Below are 26,711 nucleotides of genomic sequence, written 5' to 3' on the forward strand. Positions count from 1 at the left end.
GTAAAGTATTAATAATAAAAAGAAAGGCCAACGAAACATATATAATAACCGTTAAGCTTAAGTCCTGTGGAAACATAAACAGCGAACATATTTCCTGCGTTAGGTGAGGTCATATAACTACTCCATCTCCATCCGTTTCTAGGGAAACGTTACTAAAATGGATCAAACTGGTTTTAGGGTTGTACACTCCTTCTGGTCACTAGACTGAATACAACAACTCCATGCATGTATATATATATGTAGGCACGAAACGAAATAGTTCACCACACGACAACATGATACCACTCAGAATCTTGTTAATTCATTGATTGTTTCAAACGACCAACTAAATTGGACATATATTCATGATAAGCCCGCAACCATTCAGGTAATTATCATTAACGATCATTTGTTCTCAAAAGTGCTTTGAAGAAACGAAAATAAAAAAAGAAAGAGAGAGAGAGAGAGAGAGAGAAATTCATACTCCTCATTATCGATTTTTATTGCACTGTGTACTTGCTTATTACCAGGAGATGAAAAAACTTTTTCTTCTAATATATATATATATGTATCATTCTCTCTTTATTTCTGCGGTATTAATTTTTTTTGTCCTTACACTCAGGAAAAAAATTACTCAGAGCTAACTAGACTTTTTGTGTTTCAAATAAATTTTATTTGGTTCAAATACAATTTTAATTGGTTCAAATAAATTTCAATTGGTTCGAATACAAGTTTAATTGGTTCCAATTAATGTTATTTAATTTGAATAAAATTCTATTTAGTTTGAATACAAGTTTAATTGGTTCAAATAAATTTCATTTGGTTCAAATACAAGTTAAATTGGTTTCAATTAATTTGATTTAATTTAAATAAAATTCTATTTGGTTTGAATAAAATTTTATTCAGTTCAAATAAAAATTATATTTTTGTCGAAGAAAATTTTATTTGGTTCAAATAAAAGTTACATTCGTTTTGAAAAAAATTCTATTCACTTTGAAGAAAATTTTAATTTGTTCGAATACTAATTTAATTGCTTCAACTAAAATTCATTTGGTTCGAATACAAGTTAAATTGGTTTAAATAAATTTTATTTAATTTGAATAAAATGTTATTTGGTTTAAATACAAGTTACATTGGTTTCAATTAATTTGATTTAATTTGAATAAAATTCTATCTTGTTTGAATACAATTTTATTTAGTTTAAATAAAAATTATACTTGTGTCGAAGAAAATTTTATTTGGTTCAAATAAAAGTTAAATGGCGTTGAAAAAAATTATATTTATTTTAAAGAAAATTTTATTTGGTTCAAATACAAGTTTAATTGCTTCAGATAAATTTCATTTGGTTCGAATACAAGTTAAATTGGTTCAAATTAATTTTATTGGGTTCAAATACAAATTTTAATTGGTGACAATAAATTTTATTTTATTTGAATAAAATTCTATTTGGTTTAAATACCAACAATTTTATTTGGTTCAAATTAAAATTATACTTGTGTTGTAGAAAATTTTCTTTGGTTTGAATAAATTTCATTTGGTTCGAATACAAGTTTAATTGGTTCAAATAAATTTCATTTGGTTCGAATACAAGTTGAATTGATTCCAATTAATTTTATTTAATTTAATTCAAATAAAATTTTATTTAATTTGAATATAATTTTATTTGGTTCAAATAAAAATTATATTTTTGTCGAAGAAAATTTTCTTTGGTTTGAATAAAATTTTGTTGGTTCAAATAAAAGTTATATTCATGTTGAAGATAATTTATGAAAATAATAATTAATGTTTATTAAGAGAAAAAAATTCTAAACTATTAAAATCTGTTTTTTTATTTAAAAATTAATTTTTAAATTTCGTGACAAAGTATTAATTTTAATGTACCCACGATAACTAAAAATTAATTTAAAAATTAATATTTTTTGTGTTAAATTCCCATGTGTGAGAAACGGGTGTCAATTCGAAATTAAAAATGTGAATGGAGGCAAAAATTTAATTCGTAATATATATAATTTAATAAAAGAAAGAAAAAATTTGAAGGTCAAGGATATTTGGAACATGGAATCAGAATTTTCTGTTTTGGAGCATGGAGCTATATTATCAGCATTGGAGGAATGCACAGACGCATTAGCCATATACCAGTACACACTAAAGAAGCCATCAGTGCATATAGGCATTGATATCGACTGCATTCCACCGGAAGTGAGGTACCAGTTTCAGAAATGCATGTAACTTGACATAAGGACTGTATATAGGGAATATTTCAAAACAGTGGCGTAGAATTTACAAGAATTCTTTCCAAAAGACTCAAATTTACATCGTTCGTTTTGCATTGATACAAATTTTCCCTCTTATTGTCAATTTGATTCAAAAATTTTCAATTTAGTACGAAAATTGACAATTTGTTTTCAAATTTGAACAGCCGGAAAGTAAAACCACATATCAAATTTGTACAGATATTTTCATTGGTCCCTGATGCCTGAAAAATCAATGTGGAAAATACAAATTTCAGTTTAATTTATTTTTTCCGTTATTTTCAAAAAATAAATTTGGCTGAAATTTACGTTTGAAACATTGATTTTTTAAATATATGACAGGTCAATATGAAAACGATTAAACAAATTTGTTAATTTTAGCCTAATATTTTCTTTTGGCAACAATTTGGTTAAAAAAAAAAGTCAAATTTAAATACGAAAAGTATCAAATTGATCCAAATGCTTGGTTTTGGTATTAATTTAAAAATTTTGGTACCAAACAAAAGTACAAAAATTTTCAATTTAGGCAAATGTTTTTTTTTGTGTCAACTTGGTTAAAAAAGAGTCGAATTGGTACCAAAAGTATCGAATTGATTTAAATTTTTGTATTAATTTCAAACTTTTGGTATCAAACAAATGTACACAAATTTTTAATTTTAGCCAAATGTTCTTTTTTGGTATCAATTTGGTTTAAGTACCAAAAGCATCAAATTGGTCCAAATGTTTGGTTCACTTTTAAGCCTGCTTTTAAGTGAATTTAATTAGAAATTTTAAAGAACTTAGTTTCTTGAAAAATTGTAATGATTCAAATTCTTCTGAAATTAGTTACATTTATTAATATTCATATATTTTATTAATTATTAAAAATAATGTATTTCTCGAAGAATTTTATAGTTAAAAATATTAAAAACAATTGAATTTTAGAAAAATTATACCAATGATTGCAGAAATTCAATTATTTTCAAAAGTATAATAAAATTCTTCGCAGAAATTCAATTATGTTCAAAAATTAAAAAAAATTCTCATTAAAACTTCAAATATCCTTATATAAATAATAAAATTTTTCTCTGAAATTCAATTATTTTAAAAAATTTTAATAAAATTCTTGTCAAAATTTCAATTATTTTCAAAAATTTTCTTTAATGCAATGATTTTTAATATCTACTATTTTAATATCAAATTTTCCAAAAGAATTCAATTATTTAAAAAAACTGTTAATAACATTCTACGCAAACTTTTACTTATTTTCATAAATTAATAAAAAATTTCACAGAAATTTAATTATTTACAAACTTTTTATAAATGTCTTCGCAATAATTTAATTATTTTCATAAATAATAAATTTTTTTACTGAGATTCAATTACTTTCATTAATAATAAAATTCTTTTTAGGAATTCAATTATTTTTTTAAATAATAATACTCATAGCAGAATTTCAATTATTTTTTTAAATAATAATACTCATAGTAGAATTTCAATTATTTTTCATACAATTTTAATCGAATTCATCGAAAAATGTAATTAATCTCAAAAATTTTATTATATTTTGGCAAATGAATTCAATGTTAGAAAACATTCAATTATTCAATAAATTATTTATTTTTGTACGTAAATAATTGGATTATCGTAGAATTTTCTTATAAAAATTAATTTAAAAATTAATTTTAATTAAAATTTTTGATTATAATTGAATTTTTAAATTATTATAGAATCCATTTTTAGATATAATCGAATTTTGAAAATTCAATTATTTTTCAAAATTTGTTTATATTAATTCAGTTTTCTATTTAAAAATAATATTGATAAAATTTTTCGCAAACATTTAATTACTTTCGTAAATAATAAAAATTTTCACAAGAATTCAATCATTTCCAAATTTTTTATAAATTTTTTCACAATAATTCAATTATTTTCGTAAATAATAATATTTTTTTATAGGGTTTCAATTATTTTCAATAATAATAATACTCGTCATAGAATTTCAATTATTTTTGATACAATTTTAATAGATTTGCTTGAAAAATGTAATTAATCGATAAAATTTTATTATAATTTGTCGAAGGAAATTTTGAAAAACATTCAATTTCATCACTCTATCATCTTTAATTTGAAAAAATCGATAACTCCGAGTCAAAGACTCGGATTGATCGATATTTTCATGTTTTATAAAAATATTTTTATAAGTTATTGAATTTTAAAAATATTTGAATTTGAATGTTTTGAAGAATTTTAATTCCTATGAAAAATAGTAATGATTGAATATTTAATAAAAAAATAAGTTATTGATGTTTTCGAAAAATTTTTACAATTAAAGAAATTTGTAAATAAATATAATAGAAAATTTTTTGAGTTTCTTATAATTTTTAGAGTGAATCAAAATATTCTTTAGGGTCAGGGAAAAACTAAAAATATTGTCTGGGAAATCAGGGAAAAACAAAATAAAATTTTTGTGGCAACCTTGTTTTGGTACAAATTTATCGCCGTTTGGTATCAATTTGACACTTATTACAAAAATAAATAATAAATACTTTTCTTAATAAATTCAATGCTTTTTTGGTATATAAATTCGACTCTTTCTAGAAATAATTAAACATCTTTTGATTTTACGTACTTTCAAATAAATCATATGCGACACTTATATTACAATATTTTCATTTTATTAGATACTCAAAGAAAATTCAACAAAATGGAAATAATAATTCGAATAATGTCGTGGAGAATTTTATCGAGCAACGTGCAATATTTGATAAATTACAACGAGATGGGTCTGTTAAAGAAATTACTTTTTCTAAAATTAAATTAACTCCTCTTTTTTTTCCCTTCTCTTATCTTCATTTAATGTAATAATGCGCAGTTTGTACATAGAGAGGCTTGTGACAGAGACGAAGAAGATTTTTCACAAGAATGGATATCTCGACATGTTGATCGATGAAGTCGAAAAGGAGGAAAGTCGAAAAAGCCGAGAAGAATTTTTATTAACGGAAAGTTTACAATTGGAGAAGGAATTGTCGAGTCTCTGCCAAATCAGAGACGGGGAAATTTTAACTAATAAAGAGGAGGCTGAAAGTTTGCAGCAAAAATTACTTGATAGAAAGGTATAATATTTAAATTATAGTTGTGAAATAAACGCGAAGAAAAACAAACTTTCAAGAATAGAAATCAAAGAATGAACAATACTAAAACAAATCAAAGAAACATAAAAAACAAATAAAAAAAAATAAAACAAATCCTCGAACAAATCAAAGAAACAACAAACAAAACAAACAAAGAAAAAGCGAAAGAAACACAAGAAACAAACAACAATCATGAAAATACAAAAAGAATAAAAAAATGAAAAAAATTGCTTTCATGAGAATTATTTTTATGGTTAAAAATATTTTACAGAGGGAAATGAACGAGATGACGAGTAAGGCACATGTGGAGTTGAACTATATAACTGCTTGGAAAAAGACACAATGTCAGCAAAGTATTTTACGTGGGAATATTACTTTAAAGAGTCTGAATTTAGCTCAGAGGGAGTGTATTATTCTCAAGGAGAATGAACGTCGTGTAACTGAGAATATCGAAGCCTTTCTCCTGCAGAACTTGGCTGTAAGATCGCAATTGCTTTTCTATCACAAAAAGGAACCCCCCCCCCTCGCCCAAAAAAATACACTGAGAAAAAAAAGTTATCGAATCAATGACATATTTGTTTGTCGCAATTCAATATCGTTCGAATACAAATACTGTTATTGGTTTAATAACATATATGCTATTCATTATTGCATACTGTTGATTTGAATTTCCTTATATACCAAAATTGACGAAATTAATACCGCTTGTGAGAGAAAAAAATTAATTTTCCAAGCAGATATATTTCTGTACATCACTAATTTTTAAAATAATTTAAAAACTTTCCTTTTTTTCACGTTTGAATCCATTTTTTTTATCTACTATTTATTTTCCTTTTATTCTCTATTTTTCTTATCAATTTTTTTTCCTTTTTTTTTGAGGCGAATGAGAAGCAGTCAGTGCATAGGAAACAGAGGCACGTCAAAGAATCAACGATGTATGAGGATGAAATCCGACAACTCAGAAACGAAATAGAAATTCGTCGAAGCGTTCTTGAGGATCTCAAACGTGAGGTATATGTTTGATTTGCGAACGATTATTATTATATCATCATACCTCAAGGGGCAAATTAACTGGCGCATGTGACATGAAAACTTCTACCTACACACACTTATATATATAGTATATAGTAAAATGAAGTTTATATGTCAAGAAACTTTATGAAATTATGAGCAATCTTATTTTCTCATGGGGGAAATTTAATACCATATTTTATACGTCTCCTCGTTTATCTTGTATATACACACGAAAAGTTGTAAATTTTACCATATCTAAGAAAAATATTTTCATTATATCATTTCCAAATTAACCCTTATTTAACGGTTATACGTTTATAGCCGTTTTGGCAATTATATATCACAGTTTTATCTCATCTGGTAAATAATCTTCTTACTAAAGAAAATTCGGATTTTTTTTATCGATATCTCTATATATGTATATCAATTTTTCATATTAATTGTTAAATTAATTTTCAAAAATATAGATGAAGGGTGCGGGTAATTTTTTATATATTTTTTTTGTCAGACTTGTAAAATAATGTGTGCCTGTAATAACACACAGAGGAAAGGATAAAATTGGGTATGGCAATATCAAGGTGACATTCTGGAACTCATGAAAATGCAAAAGGCGAGGACAGAGAAACTGCGCCCTACTGCGTTTATTACCCTGGCACTCTACAGAAATTAAATGCGATTGTTTTACGTCAAAAAGCTTCTTTACTGTATTTTAACTAGTAAACTCAATCTGAAAATCGTTAACTTATATATCATACGCGACATTTGAGGATTTTCACCTCCTTAATAAATCTGTTTCCTCGTTAAAAATAGTCATAAGCAATAGTGGTATATTATTAGCAGTACGAGTAATGATAAATAGTAAAAGTATTAGCAGTACTAGTATCAAATTTTACAAATTTAGACAAATGTATTTTTTGGTACCAATTTGGTTCAAAACGAGTAAATTTGGGGTGCCGTAAACCTAGCGGCCCGCCATCCGCCAGACACCTGACAAATCCATAGGCATCGCAACCGAATAATACGACATGATCCATTCTTCATTCTTTCTTTTTCGTGATAAATTCTTTCACTATAGGGTTAAATATAAATATTCTACAAACATAATGTAACATAAAAATGGATGCAGTATTTTGACTAGTAATTTTGCTAAAATTATTTTACAAAAGTAATTTCTAGTAAATAAACATATAATGAACAAAAGACAACTACAAAATCAATAGTTTATTAACAATTGAAATTTTAAAGCTCTTAGCTTCGCAAAACTCGAAAATTCGATTGTCTGCTAATTGGCGGATGGAGTATTTTGACTAGTAATTTTACCAAAATTATTTCACTAAAATTAATTCTTGTTAAGAAACATCTAAGGAACAATATCCAACAACAAAATCAATTGTTTATCAAGAATTAAATTTTTTAAAGCTCTTTGCTTCACAATACTCAAAAATTCAATTGTCTGCTAATTGGCGGATGGAGAATTTTGACTAGTAATTTTGCCAAAATTATTTTACAAAAGTAATTTCTAGTAAATAAACATTTAATGAACAAAAGGCAACTACAAAACCAATTTTTTATCAACAAATAAATTTTTTAAAGCCCTTAGCTTCGCGAAATTCGAAAATTCAATTGTCTGCTAATTGGCGGATGGAGAATTTTGACTAGTACTTTTGCCAAAATTATTTCACTGAAGAAAATTCTCGTAAATAGTCATCTAATGAACAAAAGGCAACTACAAAACCAATTGTTTATCAACAAATAAATTTTTTAAAGCCCTTAGCTTCGCGAAACTCGAAAAATCGATTGTCTGCTAATTGGCGGATGGAGATTTTGACTAGTAATTTTGCCAAAATTATTTTACAAAAGTAATTTCTAGTAAATAAACATTTAATGAACAAAAGGCAACTACAGAACCAATTGTTTATTAACAAATAAATTTTTTAAAGCCCTTAGCTTCGCGAAACTCGAAAAATCGATTGTCTGCTAATTGGCGGATGGAGATTTTGACTAGTAATTTTGCCAAAATTATTTCACTGAAGAAAATTCTCGTAAATAGTCATCTAATGAACAAAAGGCAACTACAAAACCAATTGTTTATCAACAAATAAATTTTTTAAAGCCCTTAGCTTCGCGAAACTCGAAAAATCGATTGTCTGCTAATTGGCGGATGGAGATTTTGACTAGTAATTTTGCCAAAATTATTTTACAAAAGTAATTTCTAGTAAATAAACATTTAATGAACAAAAGGCAACTACAGAACCAATTGTTTATTAACAAATAAATTTTTTAAAGCCCTTAGCTTCGCGAAACCCGAAAAATCGATTGTCTGCTAATTGGCGGATGGAGAATTTTGACTAGTAATTTTGCCAAAATTATTTTACAAAAGTAATTTCTAGTAAATAAGCATATAATGAGCAACAGGAAACAACAAAACCAATTGTTTATTAACAAATAAATTTTTTAAAGCCCTTAGCTTCGCGAAACTCGAAAATTCGATTGTCTGCTAATTGGCGGATGGAGAATTTTGACTAGTAATTTTGCCAAAATTATTTTACAAAAGAAATTTCTAGTAAATAAGCATATAATGAGCAACAGGAAACAACAAAACCAATTGTTTATTAACAAATAAATTTTTTAAAGCCCTTAGCTTCGCGAAACTCGAAAAATCGATTGTCTGCTAATTGGCGGATGGAGAATTTTGACTAGTAATTTTGACAAAATTATTTTACTAAAGAAAATTCTCGTAAATAGTCATCTAATGAGCAACAGGGAACAACAAAACCAATTGTTTATTAACAAATAAATTTTTTAAAGCCCTTAGCTTCGCGAAACTCGAAAATTCGATTATCTGCTAATTGGCGGATGGAGAATTTTGACTAGTAATTTTTCCAAAATTATTTTACAAAAGTAATTTCTAGTAAATAAACATTTAATGAACAAAAGGCAACTACAAAACCAATTGTTTATTAACAAATAAATTTTTTAAAGCTCTTAGCTTCACAAAACCCGAAAATTCGATTGTCTGCTAATTGGCGGATGGAGAATTTTGACTAGTAATTTTTCCAAAATTATTTTACAAAAGTAATTTCTAGTAAATAAACATTTAATGAACAAAAAGCAACTACAAAACCAATTGTTTATCAACAAATAAATTTTTTAAAGCCCTTAGCTTCGCGAAACTCGAAAAATCGATTGTCTGCTAATTGGCGGATGGAGAATTTTGACTAGTAATTTTGCCAAAATTATTTTACTAAAGAAAATTCTCGTAAATAGTCATCTAATGAGCAACAAGAAACAACAAAACCAATTGTTTATCAACAAATAAATTTTTTAAAGCCCTTAGCTTCGCGAAACTCGAAAATTCGATTGTCTGCTAATTGGCGGATGGAGAATTTTGACTAGTAATTTTGCCAAAATTATTTTACAAAAGTAATTTCTAGTAAATAAACATTTAATGAACAAAAGGCAACTACAGAACCAATTGTTTATTAACAAATAAATTTTTTAAAGCCCTTAGCTTCGCGAAACTCGAAAAATCGATTGTCTGCTAATTGGCGGATGGAGATTTTGACTAGTACTTTTGCCAAAATTATTTCACTGAAGAAAATTCTAGTAAATAAACATTTAATGAACAAAAGGCAACTACAAAACCAATTGTTTATTAACAAATAAATTTTTTAAAGCCCTTAGCTTCGCGAAACTCGAAAATTCGATTGTCTGCTAATTGGCGGATGGAGAATTTTGACTAGTAATTTTGCCAAACTTATTTTACAAAAGTAATTTCTAGTAAATAAACATTTAATGAACAAAAGGCAACTACAGAACCAATTGTTTATTAACAAATAAATTTTTTAAAGCTCTTAGCTTCGCGAAACTCGAAAATTCGATTGTCTGCTAATTGGCGGATGGAGAATTTTGACTAGTAATTTTGCCAAAATTATTTTACAAAAGTAATTTCTAGTAAATAAACATTTAATGAACAAAAGGCAACTACAGAACCAATTGTTTATCAACAAATAAATTTTTTAAAGCCCTTAGCTTCGCGAAACTCGAAAAATCGATTGTCTGCTATTTGGCGGATGGAGAATTTTGACTAGTAATTTTTCCAAAATTATTTTACAAAAGTAATTTCTAGTAAATAAACATTTAATGAACAAAAGGCAACTACAAAACCAATTGTTTATTAACAAATAAATTTTTTAAAGCTCTTAGCTTCACAAAACCCGAAAATTCGATTGTCTGCTAATTGGCGGATGGAGAATTTTGACTAGTAATTTTTCCAAAATTATTTTACAAAAGTAATTTCTAGTAAATAAACATTTAATGAACAAAAGGCAACTACAAAACCAATTGTTTATCAACAAATAAATTTTTTAAAGCTCTTAGCTTCGCGAAACTCGAAAATTCGATTGTCTGCTAATTGGCGGATAAAGAATTTTGACTAGTAATTTTGCCAAAATTATTTCACTGAAGAAAATTCTCGTAAATAGTCATCTAATGAACAAAAGGCAACTACAAAACCAATTGTTTATCAACAAATAAATTTTTTAAAGCCCTTAGCTTCGCGAAACTCGAAAATTCGATTGTCTGCTAATTGGCGGATGGAGAATTTTGACTAGTAATTTTGCCAAAATTATTTTACAAAAGTAATTTCTAGTAAATAAGCATATAATGAGCAACAGGAAACAACAAAACCAATTGTTTATTAACAAATAAATTTTTTAAAGCCCTTAGCTTCGCGAAACTCGAAAATTCGATTGTCTGCTAATTGGCGGATGGAGAATTTTGACTAGTAATTTTTCCAAAATTATTTTACAAAAGTAATTTCTAGTAAATAAACATTTAATGAACAAAAGGCAACTACAAAACCAATTGTTTATCAACAAATAAATTTTTTAAAGCCCTTAGCTTCGCGAAACTCGAAAAATCGATTGTCTGCTAATTGGCGGATGGAGAATTTTGACTAGTAATTTTGCCAAAATTATTTTACTAAAGAAAATTCTCGTAAATAGTCATCTAATGAGCAACAAGAAACAACAAAACCAATTGTTTATTATCAAATAAATTTTTTAAAGCCCTTAGCTTCGCGAAACTCGAAAATTCGATTGTCTGCTAATTGGCGGATGGAGAATTTTGACTAGTAATTTTGCCAAAATTATTTTACAAAAGTAATTTCTAGTAAATAAGCATATAATGAGCAACAGGAAACAACAAAACGAATTGTTTATTAACAATTGAAATTTTAAAGCTCTTAGCTTCGCAAAACTCGAAAAATCGATTTTCTGCTAATTGGCGGATTGAGAATTTTGACTAGTAATTTTGCCAAAATTATTTTACAAAAGTAATTTCTAGTAAATAAGCATATAATGAGCAACAGGAAACAACAAAACGAATTGTTTATTAACAATTGAAATTTTAAAGCTCTTAGCTTCGCAAAACTCGAAAAATCGATTTTCTGCTAATTGGCGGATTGAGAATTTTGACTAGTAATTTTGCCAAAATTATTTTACAAAAGTAATTTCTAGTAAATAAGCATATAATGAGCAACAGGAAACAACAAAACGAATTGTTTATTAACAAATAAATTTTTTAAAGCCCTTAGCTTCGCGAAACTCGAAAATTCGATTGTCTGCTAATTGGCGGATGGAGAATTTTGACTAGTAATTTTGCCAAAATTATTTTACAAAAGTAATTTCTAGTAAATAAGCATATAATGAGCAACAGGAAACAACAAAACGAATTGTTTATTAACAATTGAAATTTTAAAGCTCTTAGCTTCGCAAAACTCGAAAAATCGATTTTCTGCTAATTGGCGGATGGAGAATTTTGACTAGTAATTTTGACAAAATAATTTCACTGAAGAAAATTCTCGTAAATAGTCATCTAATGAGCAACAGGGAACAACAAAACCAATTGTTTATCAACAAATAAATTTTTTAAAGCCCTTAGCTTCGCGAAACTCGAAAATTCGATAGTCTGCTAATTGGCGGATGGAGAATTTTGACTAGTAATTTTGCCAAAATTATTTTACAAAAGTAATTTCTAGTAAATAAACATTTAATGAACAAAAGGCAACTACAAAACCAATTGTTTATTAACAAATAAATTTTTTAAAGCTCTTAGCTTCACAAAACCCGAAAATTCGATTGTCTGCTAATTGGCGGATGGAGAATTTTGACTAGTAATTTTTCCAAAATTATTTTACAAAAGTAATTTCTAGTAAATAAACATTTAATGAACAAAAGGCAACTACAAAACCAATTGTTTATTAACAAATAAATTTTTTAAAGCTCTTAGCTTCACAAAACCCGAAAATTCGATTGTCTGCTAATTGGCGGTTGGAGAATTTTGACTAGTAATTTTTCCAAAATTATTTTACAAAAGTAATTTCTAGTAAATAAACATTTAATGAACAAAAGGCAACTACAAAACCAATTGTTTATCAACAAATAAATTTTTTAAAGCTCTTAGCTTCGCGAAACTCGAAAAATCGGTTGTCTGCTAATTGGCGGATGGAGAATTTTGACTAGTAATTTTGACAAAATTATTTTACTAAAGAAAATTCTCGTAAATAGTCATCTAATGAGCAACAGGGAACAACAAAACCAATTGTTTATTAACAAATAAATTTTTTAAAGCCCTTAGCTTCGCGAAACTCGAAAATTCGATTGTCTGCTAATTGGCGGATGGAGAATTTTGACTAGTAATTTTGCCAAAATAATTTCACTGAAGAAAATTCTCGTAAATAGTCATCTAATGAGCAACAGGAAACAACAAAACCAATTGTTTATCAACAAATAAATTTTTTAAAGCCCTTAGCTTCGCGAAACTCGAAAATTTCGATTGTCTGCTAATTGGCGGATGGAGAATTTTGACTAGTAATTTTGCCATAATTATTTAAAAAATTTAAATTCTTGTAAATAATCATCTAATGAACAACAGGAAACAACAAAACCAATAGTTTATTAACAATTGAAATTTTAAAGCCCTTAGCTTCGCGAAACTCGAAAATTTCGATTGTCTGCTAATTGGCGGATGGAGAATTTTGACTAGTAATTTTGCCAAAATTATTTTACAAAAGTAATTTCTAGTAAATAAGCATATAATGAGCAACAGGAAACAACAAAACGAATTGTTTATTAACAATTAAAATTTTAAAGCTCTTAGCTTCGCAAAACTCGAAAAATCGATTTTCTGCTAATTGGCGGATGGAGATTTTGACTAGTACTTTTGCCAAAATTATTTCACTGAAGAAAATTCTCGTAAATAGTCATCTAATGAAGAACAGGAAACAACAAAACCAATTGTTTATTAACAAATTAAATTTTTAAAGCCCTTAGCTTCGCGAAACTCGAAAATTTCGATTGTCTGCTAATTGGCGGATGGAGAATTTTGACTAGTAATTTTGCCATAATTATTTTAAAAATTTAAATTCTTGTAAATAATCATCTAATGAACAACAGGAAACAACAAAACCAATTGTTTATTAACAAATAAATTTTTTAAAGCTCTTAGCTTCGCGAAACTCGAAAATTCGATTGTCTGCTAATTGGCGGATGGAGAATTTTGACTAGTAATTTTGCCAAAATTATTTTACAAAAGTAATTTCTAGTAAATAAACATTTAATGAACAAAAGGCAACTACAGAACCAATTGTTTATTAACAAATAAATTTTTTAAAGCCCTTAGCTTCGCGAAACCCGAAAAATCGATTGTCTGCTAATTGGCGGATGGAGAATTTTGACTAGTAATTTTGCCAAAATTATTTTACTAAAGAAAATTCTCGTAAATAGTCATCTAATGAGCAACAGGAAACAACAAAACCAATTGTTTATTAACAAAAAAATTTTTTAAAGCCCTTAGCTTCGCGAAACTCGAAAATTTCGATTGTCTGCTAATTGGCGGATGGAGAATTTTGACTAGTAATTTTGCCAAAATTATTTTACAAAAGTAATTTCTAGTAAATAAGCATATAATGAGCAACAGGAAACAACAAAACCAATTGTTTATTAACAAATAAATTTTTTAAAGCCCTTAGCTTCGCGAAACTCGAAAATTCGATTGTCTGCTAATTGGCGGATGGAGAATTTTGACTAGTAATTTTGCCAAAATTATTTTACTAAAGAAAATTCTCGTAAATAGTCATCTAATGAGCAACAAGAAACAACAAAACCAATTGTTTATTATCAAATAAATTTTTTAAAGCCCTTAGCTTCGCGAAACTCGAAAATTCGATTGTCTGCTAATTGGCGGATGGAGAATTTTGACTAGTAATTTTGCCATAATTATTTAAAAAATTTAAATTCTTGTAAATAATCATCTAATGAACAACAGGAAACAACAAAACCAATAGTTTATTAACAATTGAAATTTTAAAGCCCTTAGCTTCGCGAAACTCGAAAATTTCGATTGTCTGCTAATTGGCGGATGGAGAATTTTGACTAGTAATTTTGCCAAAATTATTTTACTAAAGAAAATTCTCGTAAATAGTCATCTAATGAGCAACAGGAAACAACAAAACCAATTGTTTATTAACAAATAAATTTTTTAAAGCCCTTAGCTTCACAAAACCCGAAAATTCGTTTGTCTGCTAATTGGCGGATGGAGAATTTTGACTATTAATTTTGCCAAAATTATTTTACTAAAGAAAATTCTCGTAAATAGTCATCTAATGAGCAACAGGAAACAACAAAACCAATTGTTTATCAACAAATAAATTTTTTAAAGCCCTTAGCTTCGCGAAACTCGAAAATTCGATTGTCTGCTAATTGGCGGATGGAGAATTTTGACTAGTAATTTTTCCAAAATTATTTTACAAAAGTAATTTCTAGTAAATAAACATTTAATGAACAAAAGGCAACTACAAAACCAATTGTTTATTAACAAATAAATTTTTTAAAGCTCTTAGCTTCACAAAACCCGAAAATTCGATTGTCTGCTAATTGGCGGATGGAGAATTTTGACTAGTAATTTTGACAAAATTATTTTACAAAAGTAATTTCTAGTAAATAAACATTTAATGAACAAAAGGCAACTACAAAACCAATTGTTCATCAACAAATAAATTTTTTAAAGCCCTTAGCTTCGCGAAACTCGAAAAATCGATTGTCTGCTAATTGGCGGATGGAGAATTTTGACTAGTAATTTTGCCAAAATAATTTCACTGAAGAAAATTCTCGTAAATAGTCATCTAATGAGCAACAGGGAACAACAAAACCAATTGTTTATCAACAAATAAATTTTTTAAAGCCCTTAGCTTCGCGAAACTCGAAAATTCGATAGTCTGCTAATTGGCGGATGGAGAATTTTGACTAGTAATTTTGCCAAAATTATTTTACAAAAGTAATTTCTAGTAAATAAACATTTAATGAACAAAAGGCAACTACAAAACCAATTGTTTATTAACAAATAAATTTTTTAAAGCTCTTAGCTTCACAAAACCCGAAAATTCGATTGTCTGCTAATTGGCGGATGGAGAATTTTGACTAGTAATTTTTCCAAAATTATTTTACAAAAGTAATTTCTAGTAAATAAACATTTAATGAACAAAAGGCAACTACAAAACCAATTGTTTATTAACAAATAAATTTTTTAAAGCTCTTAGCTTCACAAAACCCGAAAATTCGATTGTCTGCTAATTGGCGGTTGGAGAATTTTGACTAGTAATTTTTCCAAAATTATTTTACAAAAGTAATTTCTAGTAAATAAACATTTAATGAACAAAAGGCAACTACAAAACCAATTGTTTATCAACAAATAAATTTTTTAAAGCTCTTAGCTTCGCGAAACTCGAAAAATCGGTTGTCTGCTAATTGGCGGATGGAGAATTTTGACTAGTAATTTTGACAAAATTATTTTACTAAAGAAAATTCTCGTAAATAGTCATCTAATGAGCAACAGGGAACAACAAAACCAATTGTTTATTAACAAATAAATTTTTTAAAGCCCTTAGCTTCGCGAAACTCGAAAATTCGATTGTCTGCTAATTGGCGGATGGAGAATTTTGACTAGTAATTTTGCCAAAATAATTTCACTGAAGAAAATTCTCGTAAATAGTCATCTAATGAGCAACAGGAAACAACAAAACCAATTGTTTATCAACAAATAAATTTTTTAAAGCCCTTAGCTTCGCGAAACTCGAAAATTTCGATTGTCTGCTAATTGGCGGATGGAGAATTTTGACTAGTAATTTTGCCATAATTATTTAAAAAATTTAAATTCTTGTAAATAATCATCTAATGAACAACAGGAAACAACAAAACCAATAGTTTATTAACAATTGAAATTTTAAAGCCCTTAGCTTCGCGAAACTCGAAAATTTCGATTGTCTGCTAATTGGCGGATGGAGAATTTTGACTAGTAATTTTGCCAAAATTATTTTACAAAAGTAATTTCTAGTAAATAAGCATATAATGAGCAACAGGAAACAACAAAACGAATTGTTTATTAACAATTAAAATTTTAAAGCTCTTAGCTTCGCAAAACTCGAAAAATCGATTTTCTGCTAATTGGCGGATGGAGATTTTGACTAGTACTTTTGCCAAAATTATTTCACTGAAGAAAATTCTCGTAAATAGTCATCTAATGAAGAACAGGAAACAACAAAACCAATTGTTTATTAACAAATTAAATTTTTAAAGCCCTTAGCTTCGCGAAACTCGAAAATTTCGATTGTCTGCTAATTGGCGGATGGAGAATTTTGACTAGTAATTTTGCCATAATTATTTTAAAAATTTAAATTCTTGTAAATAATCATCTAATGAACAACAGGAAACAACAAAACCAATTGTTTATTAACAAATAAATTTTTTAAAGCTCTTAGCTTCGCGAAACTCGAAAATTCGATTGTCTGCTAATTGGCGGATGGAGAATTTTGACTAGTAATTTTGCCAAAATTATTTTACAAAAGTAATTTCTAGTAAATAAACATTTAATGAACAAAAGGCAACTACAGAACCAATTGTTTATTAACAAATAAATTTTTTAAAGCCCTTAGCTTCGCGAAACCCGAAAAATCGATTGTCTGCTAATTGGCGGATGGAGAATTTTGACTAGTAATTTTGCCAAAATTATTTTACTAAAGAAAATTCTCGTAAATAGTCATCTAATGAGCAACAGGAAACAACAAAACCAATTGTTTATTAACAAAAAAATTTTTTAAAGCCCTTAGCTTCGCGAAACTCGAAAATTTCGATTGTCTGCTAATTGGCGGATGGAGAATTTTGACTAGTAATTTTGCCAAAATTATTTTACAAAAGTAATTTCTAGTAAATAAGCATATAATGAGCAACAGGAAACAACAAAACCAATTGTTTATTAACAAATAAATTTTTTAAAGCCCTTAGCTTCGCGAAACTCGAAAATTCGATTGTCTGCTAATTGGCGGATGGAGAATTTTGACTAGTAATTTTGCCAAAATTATTTTACTAAAGAAAATTCTCGTAAATAGTCATCTAATGAGCAACAAGAAACAACAAAACCAATTGTTTATTATCAAATAAATTTTTTAAAGCCCTTAGCTTCGCGAAACTCGAAAATTCGATTGTCTGCTAATTGGCGGATGGAGAATTTTGACTAGTAATTTTGCCATAATTATTTAAAAAATTTAAATTCTTGTAAATAATCATCTAATGAACAACAGGAAACAACAAAACCAATAGTTTATTAACAATTGAAATTTTAAAGCCCTTAGCTTCGCGAAACTCGAAAATTTCGATTGTCTGCTAATTGGCGGATGGAGAATTTTGACTAGTAATTTTGCCAAAATTATTTTACTAAAGAAAATTCTCGTAAATAGTCATCTAATGAGCAACAGGAAACAACAAAACCAATTGTTTATTAACAAATAAATTTTTTAAAGCCCTTAGCTTCACAAAACCCGAAAATTCGTTTGTCTGCTAATTGGCGGATGGAGAATTTTGACTATTAATTTTGCCAAAATTATTTTACTAAAGAAAATTCTCGTAAATAGTCATCTAATGAGCAACAGGAAACAACAAAACCAATTGTTTATCAACAAATAAATTTTTTAAAGCCCTTAGCTTCGCGAAACTCGAAAATTCGATTGTCTGCTAATTGGCGGATGGAGAATTTTGACTAGTAATTTTGCCAAAATTATTTTACAAAAGTAATTTCTAGTAAATAAGCATATAATGAGCAACAGGAAACAACAAAACGAATTGTTTATTAACAATTGAAATTTTAAAGCTCTTAGCTTCGCAAAACTCGAAAAATCGATTTTCTGCTAATTGGCGGATTGAGAATTTTGACTAGTAATTTTGCCAAAATTATTTTACAAAAGTAATTTCTAGTAAATAAGCATATAATGAGCAACAGGAAACAACAAAACGAATTGTTTATTAACAAAAAAATTTTTTAAAGCCCTTAGCTTCGCGAAACTCGAAAATTTCGATTGTCTGCTAATTGGCGGATGGAGAATTTTGACTAGTAATTTTGCCCTAATTATTTTACAAAAGTAATTTCTAGTAAATAAACATAATAAACAAAAGGCAACTACAAAATCAATTGTTTATTAACAATTAAAATTTTAAAGCCCTTAGTTTCGCGAAACTCGCAAATTCGATTGTCTGCTAATTGGCGGATGGAGAATTTTGACTAGTAATTTTGCCAAAATTATTTTACTAAAGAAAATTCTCGTAAATAGTCATCTAATGAAGAACAGGAAACAACAAAACCAATTGTTTATTAACAAATAAATTTTTTAAAGCCCTTAGCTTCGCGAAACTCGAAAATTCGATTGTCTGCTAATTGGCGGATGGAGAATTTTGACTAGTAATTTTGACAAAATTATTTTACAAAAGTAATTTCTAGTAAATAAACATTTAATGAACAAAAGGCAACTACAAAACCAATTGTTTATCAACAAATAAATTTTTTAAAGCCCTTAGCTTCGCGAAACTCGAAAAATCGATTGTCTGCTAATTGGCGGATGGAGAATTTTGACTAGTAATTTTGCCAAAATAATTTCACTGAAGAAAATTCTCGTAAATAGTCATCTAATGAGCAACAGGGAACAACAAAACCAATTGTTTATCAACAAATAAATTTTTTAAAGCCCTTAGTTTCGCGAAACTCGCAAATTCGATTGTCTGCTAATTGGCGGATGCAGAATTTTGACTAGTACTTTTGACAAAATTATTTTACTGAAGAAAATTCTCGTAAATAGTCATCTAATGAGCAACAGGAAACAACAAAACCAATTGTTTATCAACAAATAAATTTTTTAAAGCCCTTAGCTTTGCGAAACTCGAAAATTCGATTGTCTGCTAATTGGCGGATGGAGAACTTTGACTAGTAATTTTGCCAAAATTATTTTACAAAAGTAATTTCTAGTAAATAAACATCTAATGATCAATAGTTACCATAAAAATTAATTGTTCATTAACAATTGAATTGTTTAAAACTCATAGCTTCGTTAGATGTTTATTTACAAGAATTTACTTTTCTAAAATCAGTTTTGCAAAATTCCTTTCAATTCTCTATTGTTCGTTAGATGTTTATTTACAAGAATTTACTTTGGTAAGATAGGTTTGGCAAAATAACTAGTCAAAATACTCCATCCGCCAATCAGCAGACAATCGAATTTTCGAGTTTTACGAAACTAAGAGCTTTTAAAATATTTAATTGTTATTAAACAATCGATTTTTATGTTACATTATGTTCGTAGAATATTTATATTCAACTTTATAGTGAAAGAATTTATCACAAAAAAGAAAGAATGAAGAATGGATCATGTCGTGTTATTTAGTTGCGACGCCTATGGGTTTTTCAGGTGTCTGGCGGATGGCGGGCCGCTAGTCACGCCACCTAAATTTGGTACCCAATATATATCAAATTGATCTAAATGTTTGGTTTTGGTATTATTAATTTCAAACATTTGTAGGATTGCCACAATGATTTCTTTTGAAACAACTTAAATCTCGAAGAACTATCATAAAATTATTACTGAAACTTGATATTATTATTTGATATTATGAAACGATTTTTAATATAGATTTGCGCAAGAAAAGAATATATTTATTTCCACCATGAGACAATAAATTTTTGCTGAGAAATTTTAATGAAGAAAAAAAGTTATATAATATAACAAGAGAAGAGAAATGCGCTTGAAAAATGAAGGTAAATCTAATAGATGTAATAATGGATGCATGTGGATTCACAGTATGATAGTAGGCAAGCGTTCATAGACACGTATCTCGCGGAGAAGGAAGCCATCCGGAAGCAAAAGGAACACGAGGAACATGTTAGAAGAAGTGCAATCAAGATTCAAGCTTGGTGGAGAGGCGTGATGGTTCGCCGGAAACTGGGACCCTATCGACCAGAGGATAAGAAGAAGCGTTCAACGAAAATCAAAAAATAATCTCGCCACAGCATCTCAATTCTGTAGCGCATATATATGTTGTATACTACATATATATAATAGCGCAATGATTATATTATATTGTATTTTATAATCTTAATTCTATCTTTCCTTCATAATAAAAAAGTTTCGAAGCTTAAAATTCACATTCTTTTTCATTTTTTATTTTGTTTTTACAGTTTCACCAAGATTCTCAAATTGAGACAATATTATAGAATCAAAAAACTTTGCCTTGCAATAATTTTCATACGTTTTTTGTTTCAATTTGATATCCTTATTACAGGGCTCAAACTAGGTCCGTAAATCCCGTAATCCGCAAATATGCGCTTCCAGTCCGTGAAAATCGATTTTTTTTTAAAAAAAAAAGGTCCATAAAGTCCGTAATTTGATTGAAAAAGCTCACAAAAAGTTCGTAAATTGCAAGATATAATTTGAAGAATTTTAGAGAAATTACAAATGATTGAAGAAATTCAATTAATTTTTAAAAGTAATAAAATTGATCGTAAAAATTTAATTATGTTCTAAAATTTGTTGAAATTATTGTCAAAATTTCAATTATCTTTGGAGATAATTAAATTCTTCTCTGAAATTCATTAATTTTCAAAAATTTCCCTTAATTCAATATGATTCCCAATATCTACTATTTTAATAAAATCTTCCAAGACAATTCAATTATTTAAAAAAATTTTAATAAAATTCTAAGCAAACATTTATTATTTTTATAAAATAATAAAAATTGCACAGAAATTCAATTATTTACAAATTTTGTTTATATATATAATTTTTTTCGCAAAAATTCAATTATATTTTCAAAAAAAAAAATAAAATTTTTACATGGATTCAATTATTTTTATAAATAATAAAACTCTTTGGAGAATTTCAATTATTTTTAATCAAATTTTAATCAAATTTCTCGAAAAATGTAATTATTCTTAAAAATGTTATTAAAATTCGTCTATAGAATTCAATTATTTAAAAATTTGTTTTATAAAATTCTTTATAGGAATTGAATTTTAAGAAACATTCAATTATAATGTTTAACGGTTTTAGTCAAATAATCAGAGAAAAAGTTTTTAGTCAAAAGTGTGCTGAGAGTTAAGATTTATACTTTTTTAAAGTGTGATTAAAATCAAACAAGTGAATAAAAATTAAAAGAATCACTTTTTGTAATTTTCTCAAAAAAAAAATTAATTTCTTTCGTTGGATTTGTTGGAAGTTATTTTGAATCCATATACTTAGAATTCATTTTGAAAATAGGCCTAAAAGGACCCGCCCTGAATATTTGGGCCTGCCTACCTAATGATTTTCTTTCGTATTCGAAGAAGAAAAACTGTTTTCCTCGAAACTCCAAATCGATTCTGCTTTCCTGTCTCCAAAGTATACAAAAGTCAACTAATCCCATTCATCCACTAATTGACCGTGAAATTTGTCAATGGGAGGTCTTTATTATAATAATAATAAGAAGTAATTTTAAATACCCAAGTCCCTGAATTATGGGCCCATTGGGTAAACGAGAAAATACCAACTTTTCGTTTCTGGAATCCTGATACTAATGTGGAGCATTACCTGTCGCTTTCAGTATTTCTACCTCAATCCTTTCGAATTCTCGGAAGCGTACGTTTTCGGGTCTCACTCTTACTCGCTCTTTTCCCCCATAGGTATATATTTCGAAAGGGCCATTCAGTATTTATTTTCCTCAGGTATACGGCAGTTTCAAGAGGAGAAAAAATAATTCTCTTCTCGAAACAATTTTTTCTCAAGTTTCATATTTTCGTATGTTTTCATGTACAAAAAATTTTTTCCCTTTTCGGATGAATTGTTTATGCAAATTTTTGAAAATAACTTCCTAAAGTCTTCCGGAAATTTTAAAATTAAATTTGTTTCAAATTTTATTTTTGTTAAATAAAATTTTTATTTTTGTAAAAATCAAATTTTTTTGAGACAATTAAATAATTAACTTGAAACAAATAAAATTTTTTCGAAACAAATAAATAATTTCAGGGCTCGAACTACGTCCATAAATCACGTAAAGGTCCGTAAATTTTTTTTTAAGTTCGTAAAAGTTAAAAAAAGAAAGGTCCGTAAACTCGGTAATTTGATTGAAAACGCAGAAATTCAATTATTTTCAAAAGTAATAAAATTCTTCGAAAAAATTCAATTATGTTCGAAAAATTTTAAAATTCTCAACAAAATTTCAATTATCTTTATAAATAATAAAATTCATTTCCAAAATTAAATTAATTAATTTCACAAGAATTCAATTATTTTCGTAAATAATAAAATTCTTTTTAGGAATTCAGTTATTTTCGTAAATATTAAAATTTTCACAAGAATTTAATTATTTTAAAACACAATTTTAAATATTAAATTTTTAATATTTTTGAAATATTTTCATAAAATTTTTCGAAAAAAATCAAATGGGTATTTAAAATGATTTTTTAAAAAAATTTATAAAGCTCTTCGTAAGAATTCAATTATTTTTTTAAATTTTAATAAAATTCGTTACAAGAATATTCAATTATTTCTAAAAACTTTAATAAAATTCGTTGAAAAATTCAGTTATTTTAAAAAAATTTAATAAAATTCTTGTCAAAATTTCAATTATTTTCAAAACTTTTGATAAAATTCTTGTCAAAATTTCAAGTACATATTTTCAAAAATTTTCCTGAATTCAATGATTTTCAATATGTATAGTATTTTAATAAAATTTTCCAAAAGAATTCAATTATTTAAAAAAATTCAAATAATATTCTACGCAAAAATTTCAATATTTTTATAAAAAAATAATAAAAATTTCACAATAATTCAATAATTTACAATTTTTTTTATAAACTTCTAAGAGCAATAATTTAATTATTTTCATAAATAATAAAATTTTTTTACAGAGATTCAATTATTTTCATAAGAAAACAAATTCTTTTTAACAATTCAATTATTTTTAGAATTATAATAAAACTCATCGCAGAATTTCAATTATTTTTATTTCAATTTTAACCGAGTTTCTCGAAAAATGTAACTTAAAATGTTTATTGAAATTCTTCAAAATAATTCATTTATTTAAAAATTTGTTGATAACATTCTTTATTATAATTGCAATTTTGAGAAATAATAAAATAAAAAATAATAAAAACTGATTTAAAATTGAATTTCAGTTGAAGTTTTAGATAATAATTGAAATAATATTCAAAAGGAATTTGAGTTAAAATTTAGATAATAATTGAATATTATAAACATTATAGCATGAACTTTTAGAAATAATTGAATTTTGAAAAGGTATAATTTAATTTGTTTTTGAAAGTCTTTTATTTTTTTTATTTTCTATAATATATATATTTAATAGAAGAATTTACGAATAATTGAAAGTTCGTAAAATTTAATTGTAAAATTGGATTTGAAAATTCTCAAAGAACTTTTTTGAAAATTATTAAAAATAATAATTTTTGTCAGTAATTGGTCGATAAATGGTCCTTAATTAAAATTTTTCTTTTGCTTTGTAGAGTCCGTATTTTTAAATACTTTTACGGGTTCGAGTCCTGTAATTATTTACTTGAAACGAATAAAATTTACCTTGAGACAAATAAAATTTATTCAAAACAAATAAATAATTTAGTAGACTTTTAATAGCATACATTTTTTTCTTTTATTCGTAGAAAAAATAATAATAATTTTTTTTTTTTTATTTTTTTATTTTATTTAGTAGACTTTTAATAGCATACATTTTTTTCTTTTATTCGTTATTTATTCTTATTCGTTATTAAATTTAATTTTATTTTCGCAGAAATATATATTTTTATCTCAGGGAAAAGTCAGAGAACAAAGAAAACAAATATTTTGGTGTCAATCTTGTATAAAATTAATAATAAATAAATAATTTTTTTTTTTAAATAAAAATTTCGTTTATTGCAAAAAAAATTGTGTGCACCTTTTGACACTGGGATTTTCAGTATAGTAGCAAGTACGATACCAAACATTAGTTCAGCGGTCGCATGGATTAAAACCTATTATGCGGTGCTTACCGCGCATTTGCACATTTTAGGACCATTCTCTCTTGCATACTCGCTTCCCACTCTATACGTACAATATGTGTATATATATTCCAGTTTCATGCGCTATTACATATAGTGCAATGCTAGCACGCATATTCTATATATATACATATATTTTCACCTGATACCCTATAGGCACGTAAATACAGCAGATTCGGCCACAAAATTCAGGAAGTACCACACACAACAGGAAATGAGATCCTTGCGTGAACAATTCCTCAACTTTTTCTGTATATATAACATACTTACACTCGCACGTTTAATTTCAAATTGCACTGTATATAAGAAAAATAACCGCATATAGGTGCATCTTCAAAGTAAACTGCGAGAAAAAAATGCTATTGAATCAATATATAATATTATTATACTCTCTTAATTTGAATTAATAAAAATATTTACTAATTTAAATTAGTGACTGACTTTTTGCTTCTGAATTAGTAAACTTTACTAATAAATTAGTGGAAATTGCTATTTATTAGTAAAATTTACTAATAAATTAGTAGACATTACTATCTAATAGTAAAATTTACAAATTTACAAAAAATTACAAATTCAAAAGCAAACAGAATAAGTGAGTGCATTTTTGTTTTTGAATTAGTAAATTTTACTAATAAATAGGAATTTATAGTAATTTATTAGTAATATTTACTATCTTCACTAATAAATAGTAATTTATACTAATTTATTGGAAAAATTCACTTTTTTCACTAATAAATAGTAATTTATACTATAATTAAATAGTAAATTTGACTAATAAATAGCAATTTCAACAAATATATTTGCTTTTTAATTAGTAAATTTTACTAATAAAAAGTAATTTTTACTAATAAAATGTAATTTTTACTAATTTATTAGTAAATTTTACCAATAAATAGTCATTTTTACTGAATTTGTAAGCAAAATTTACAAATTAAAAAGCAAAAAATTAGTGGGTGAATAATTCACTATGAATAATAATTACTAATTCAAAATACTATAATTTAAAAGCAAAAGATTTTGAATTAGTAAATTTTTACTAGTAAATAGTAATATATACTAATCTATTAGTAAAATTTCGTAAAATTTACTATTTTTATTAATAAATAGTAATTATTATATTAATTTGTTAGTAAATTTTACTAATGAATAGTAATTTTTATTGAATTAGTCAAAATTTTCAAATTCAAAAGCAAGACGAATTATAGTGACTGACACTTTGCTTTTAAATTATCAAATTTCAATAATAAATTATAGTGTAAATTATTATTTATAAGTAAAATTTACTAATCCAAAAGCAAAAAGTCAGTCACTAATTCAAATTTGGAGAACTGAAATTATTGATTCAGATACACTTTATTTGATTTAAATAAAAATTTATTTCATTCAAATATAAATATTTATTTAAATCAAATAATTTTTACTTAAGTGAATTAAATAATATTTACTTCAAAAGCTCTCTCTAAATTTAAATTAGTAAAAATTTTTACTAATTTGAATTAGTTATTGACTTTTTGCTTTTGAATTAGTAAATTTTACTAATAAATTAGTAGAAACTGCTATTTAGTAGTATAAAATTTACTATAATTTAATTGAAAGATTAAATTTAATTAGTAAATCTTACTATAATAAATTAATGGAAAAATCTTTTTAAAAATAAACATATTTTTGCTATTGATTCAAAAGCATATTGCATCATCGAAAATATGCATAATTATGCAAACTGTAAATACTATTTTTCAAAATTGAACTAAATGACGATTTAATACTCAAAATCACATTAAATTAATACTTAGGTAAGTTTTTACATATAGTGAAATATTTTCCACTAGAAATACTTGCTTTATTTTACTTTTATTTTCACTTTATTTATCTAATTTTAAATGAAAAAAGTTTTGAATTTAAATTAATTTTAAATTATAATTGAATTTAATAATTAAATTTTTTATATTAAAGC

General features: G+C 26.2%; 1 protein-coding gene across 1 annotated transcript; it reads left to right on the forward strand.

Moving 5' to 3' along the window:
* Positions 1-233: 233 nt before the first annotated feature.
* On the forward strand, positions 234-20,733 carry LOC122503836 (dynein regulatory complex protein 9). The gene is made up of 7 exons (XM_043614566.1): positions 234-367; positions 2,017-2,183; positions 4,895-4,996; positions 5,086-5,326; positions 5,616-5,822; positions 6,224-6,355; positions 20,535-20,733. Exons 2-7 carry the CDS (start codon positions 2,035-2,037, stop codon positions 20,730-20,732), a joined length of 1,029 nt encoding a protein of 342 aa, XP_043470501.1. The 5' UTR covers positions 234-367; positions 2,017-2,034; the 3' UTR covers position 20,733.
* Positions 20,734-26,711: the final 5,978 nt, after the last annotated feature.

Source organism: Leptopilina heterotoma, unplaced genomic scaffold, assembly GCF_015476425.1.
Source record: "Leptopilina heterotoma isolate Lh14 unplaced genomic scaffold, ASM1547642v1 Lhet_270, whole genome shotgun sequence".
NCBI lineage: Eukaryota > Metazoa > Arthropoda > Insecta > Hymenoptera > Figitidae > Leptopilina > Leptopilina heterotoma.

Coding starts and splice junctions, on each gene's coding strand:
- LOC122503836 (XM_043614566.1), top strand. CDS start 2,035: ATGGAATCAGAATTTTCTGTTTTGGAGCATGGAGCTATATTATCAGCA. Junction 5,327..5,615: donor AAAAATTACTTGATAGAAAG/GTATAATATTTA, acceptor AATATTTTACAG/AGGGAAATGAACGAGATGAC. Junction 5,823..6,223: donor TTCTCCTGCAGAACTTGGCT/GTAAGATCGCAA, acceptor TTTTTTTTTGAG/GCGAATGAGAAGCAGTCAGT.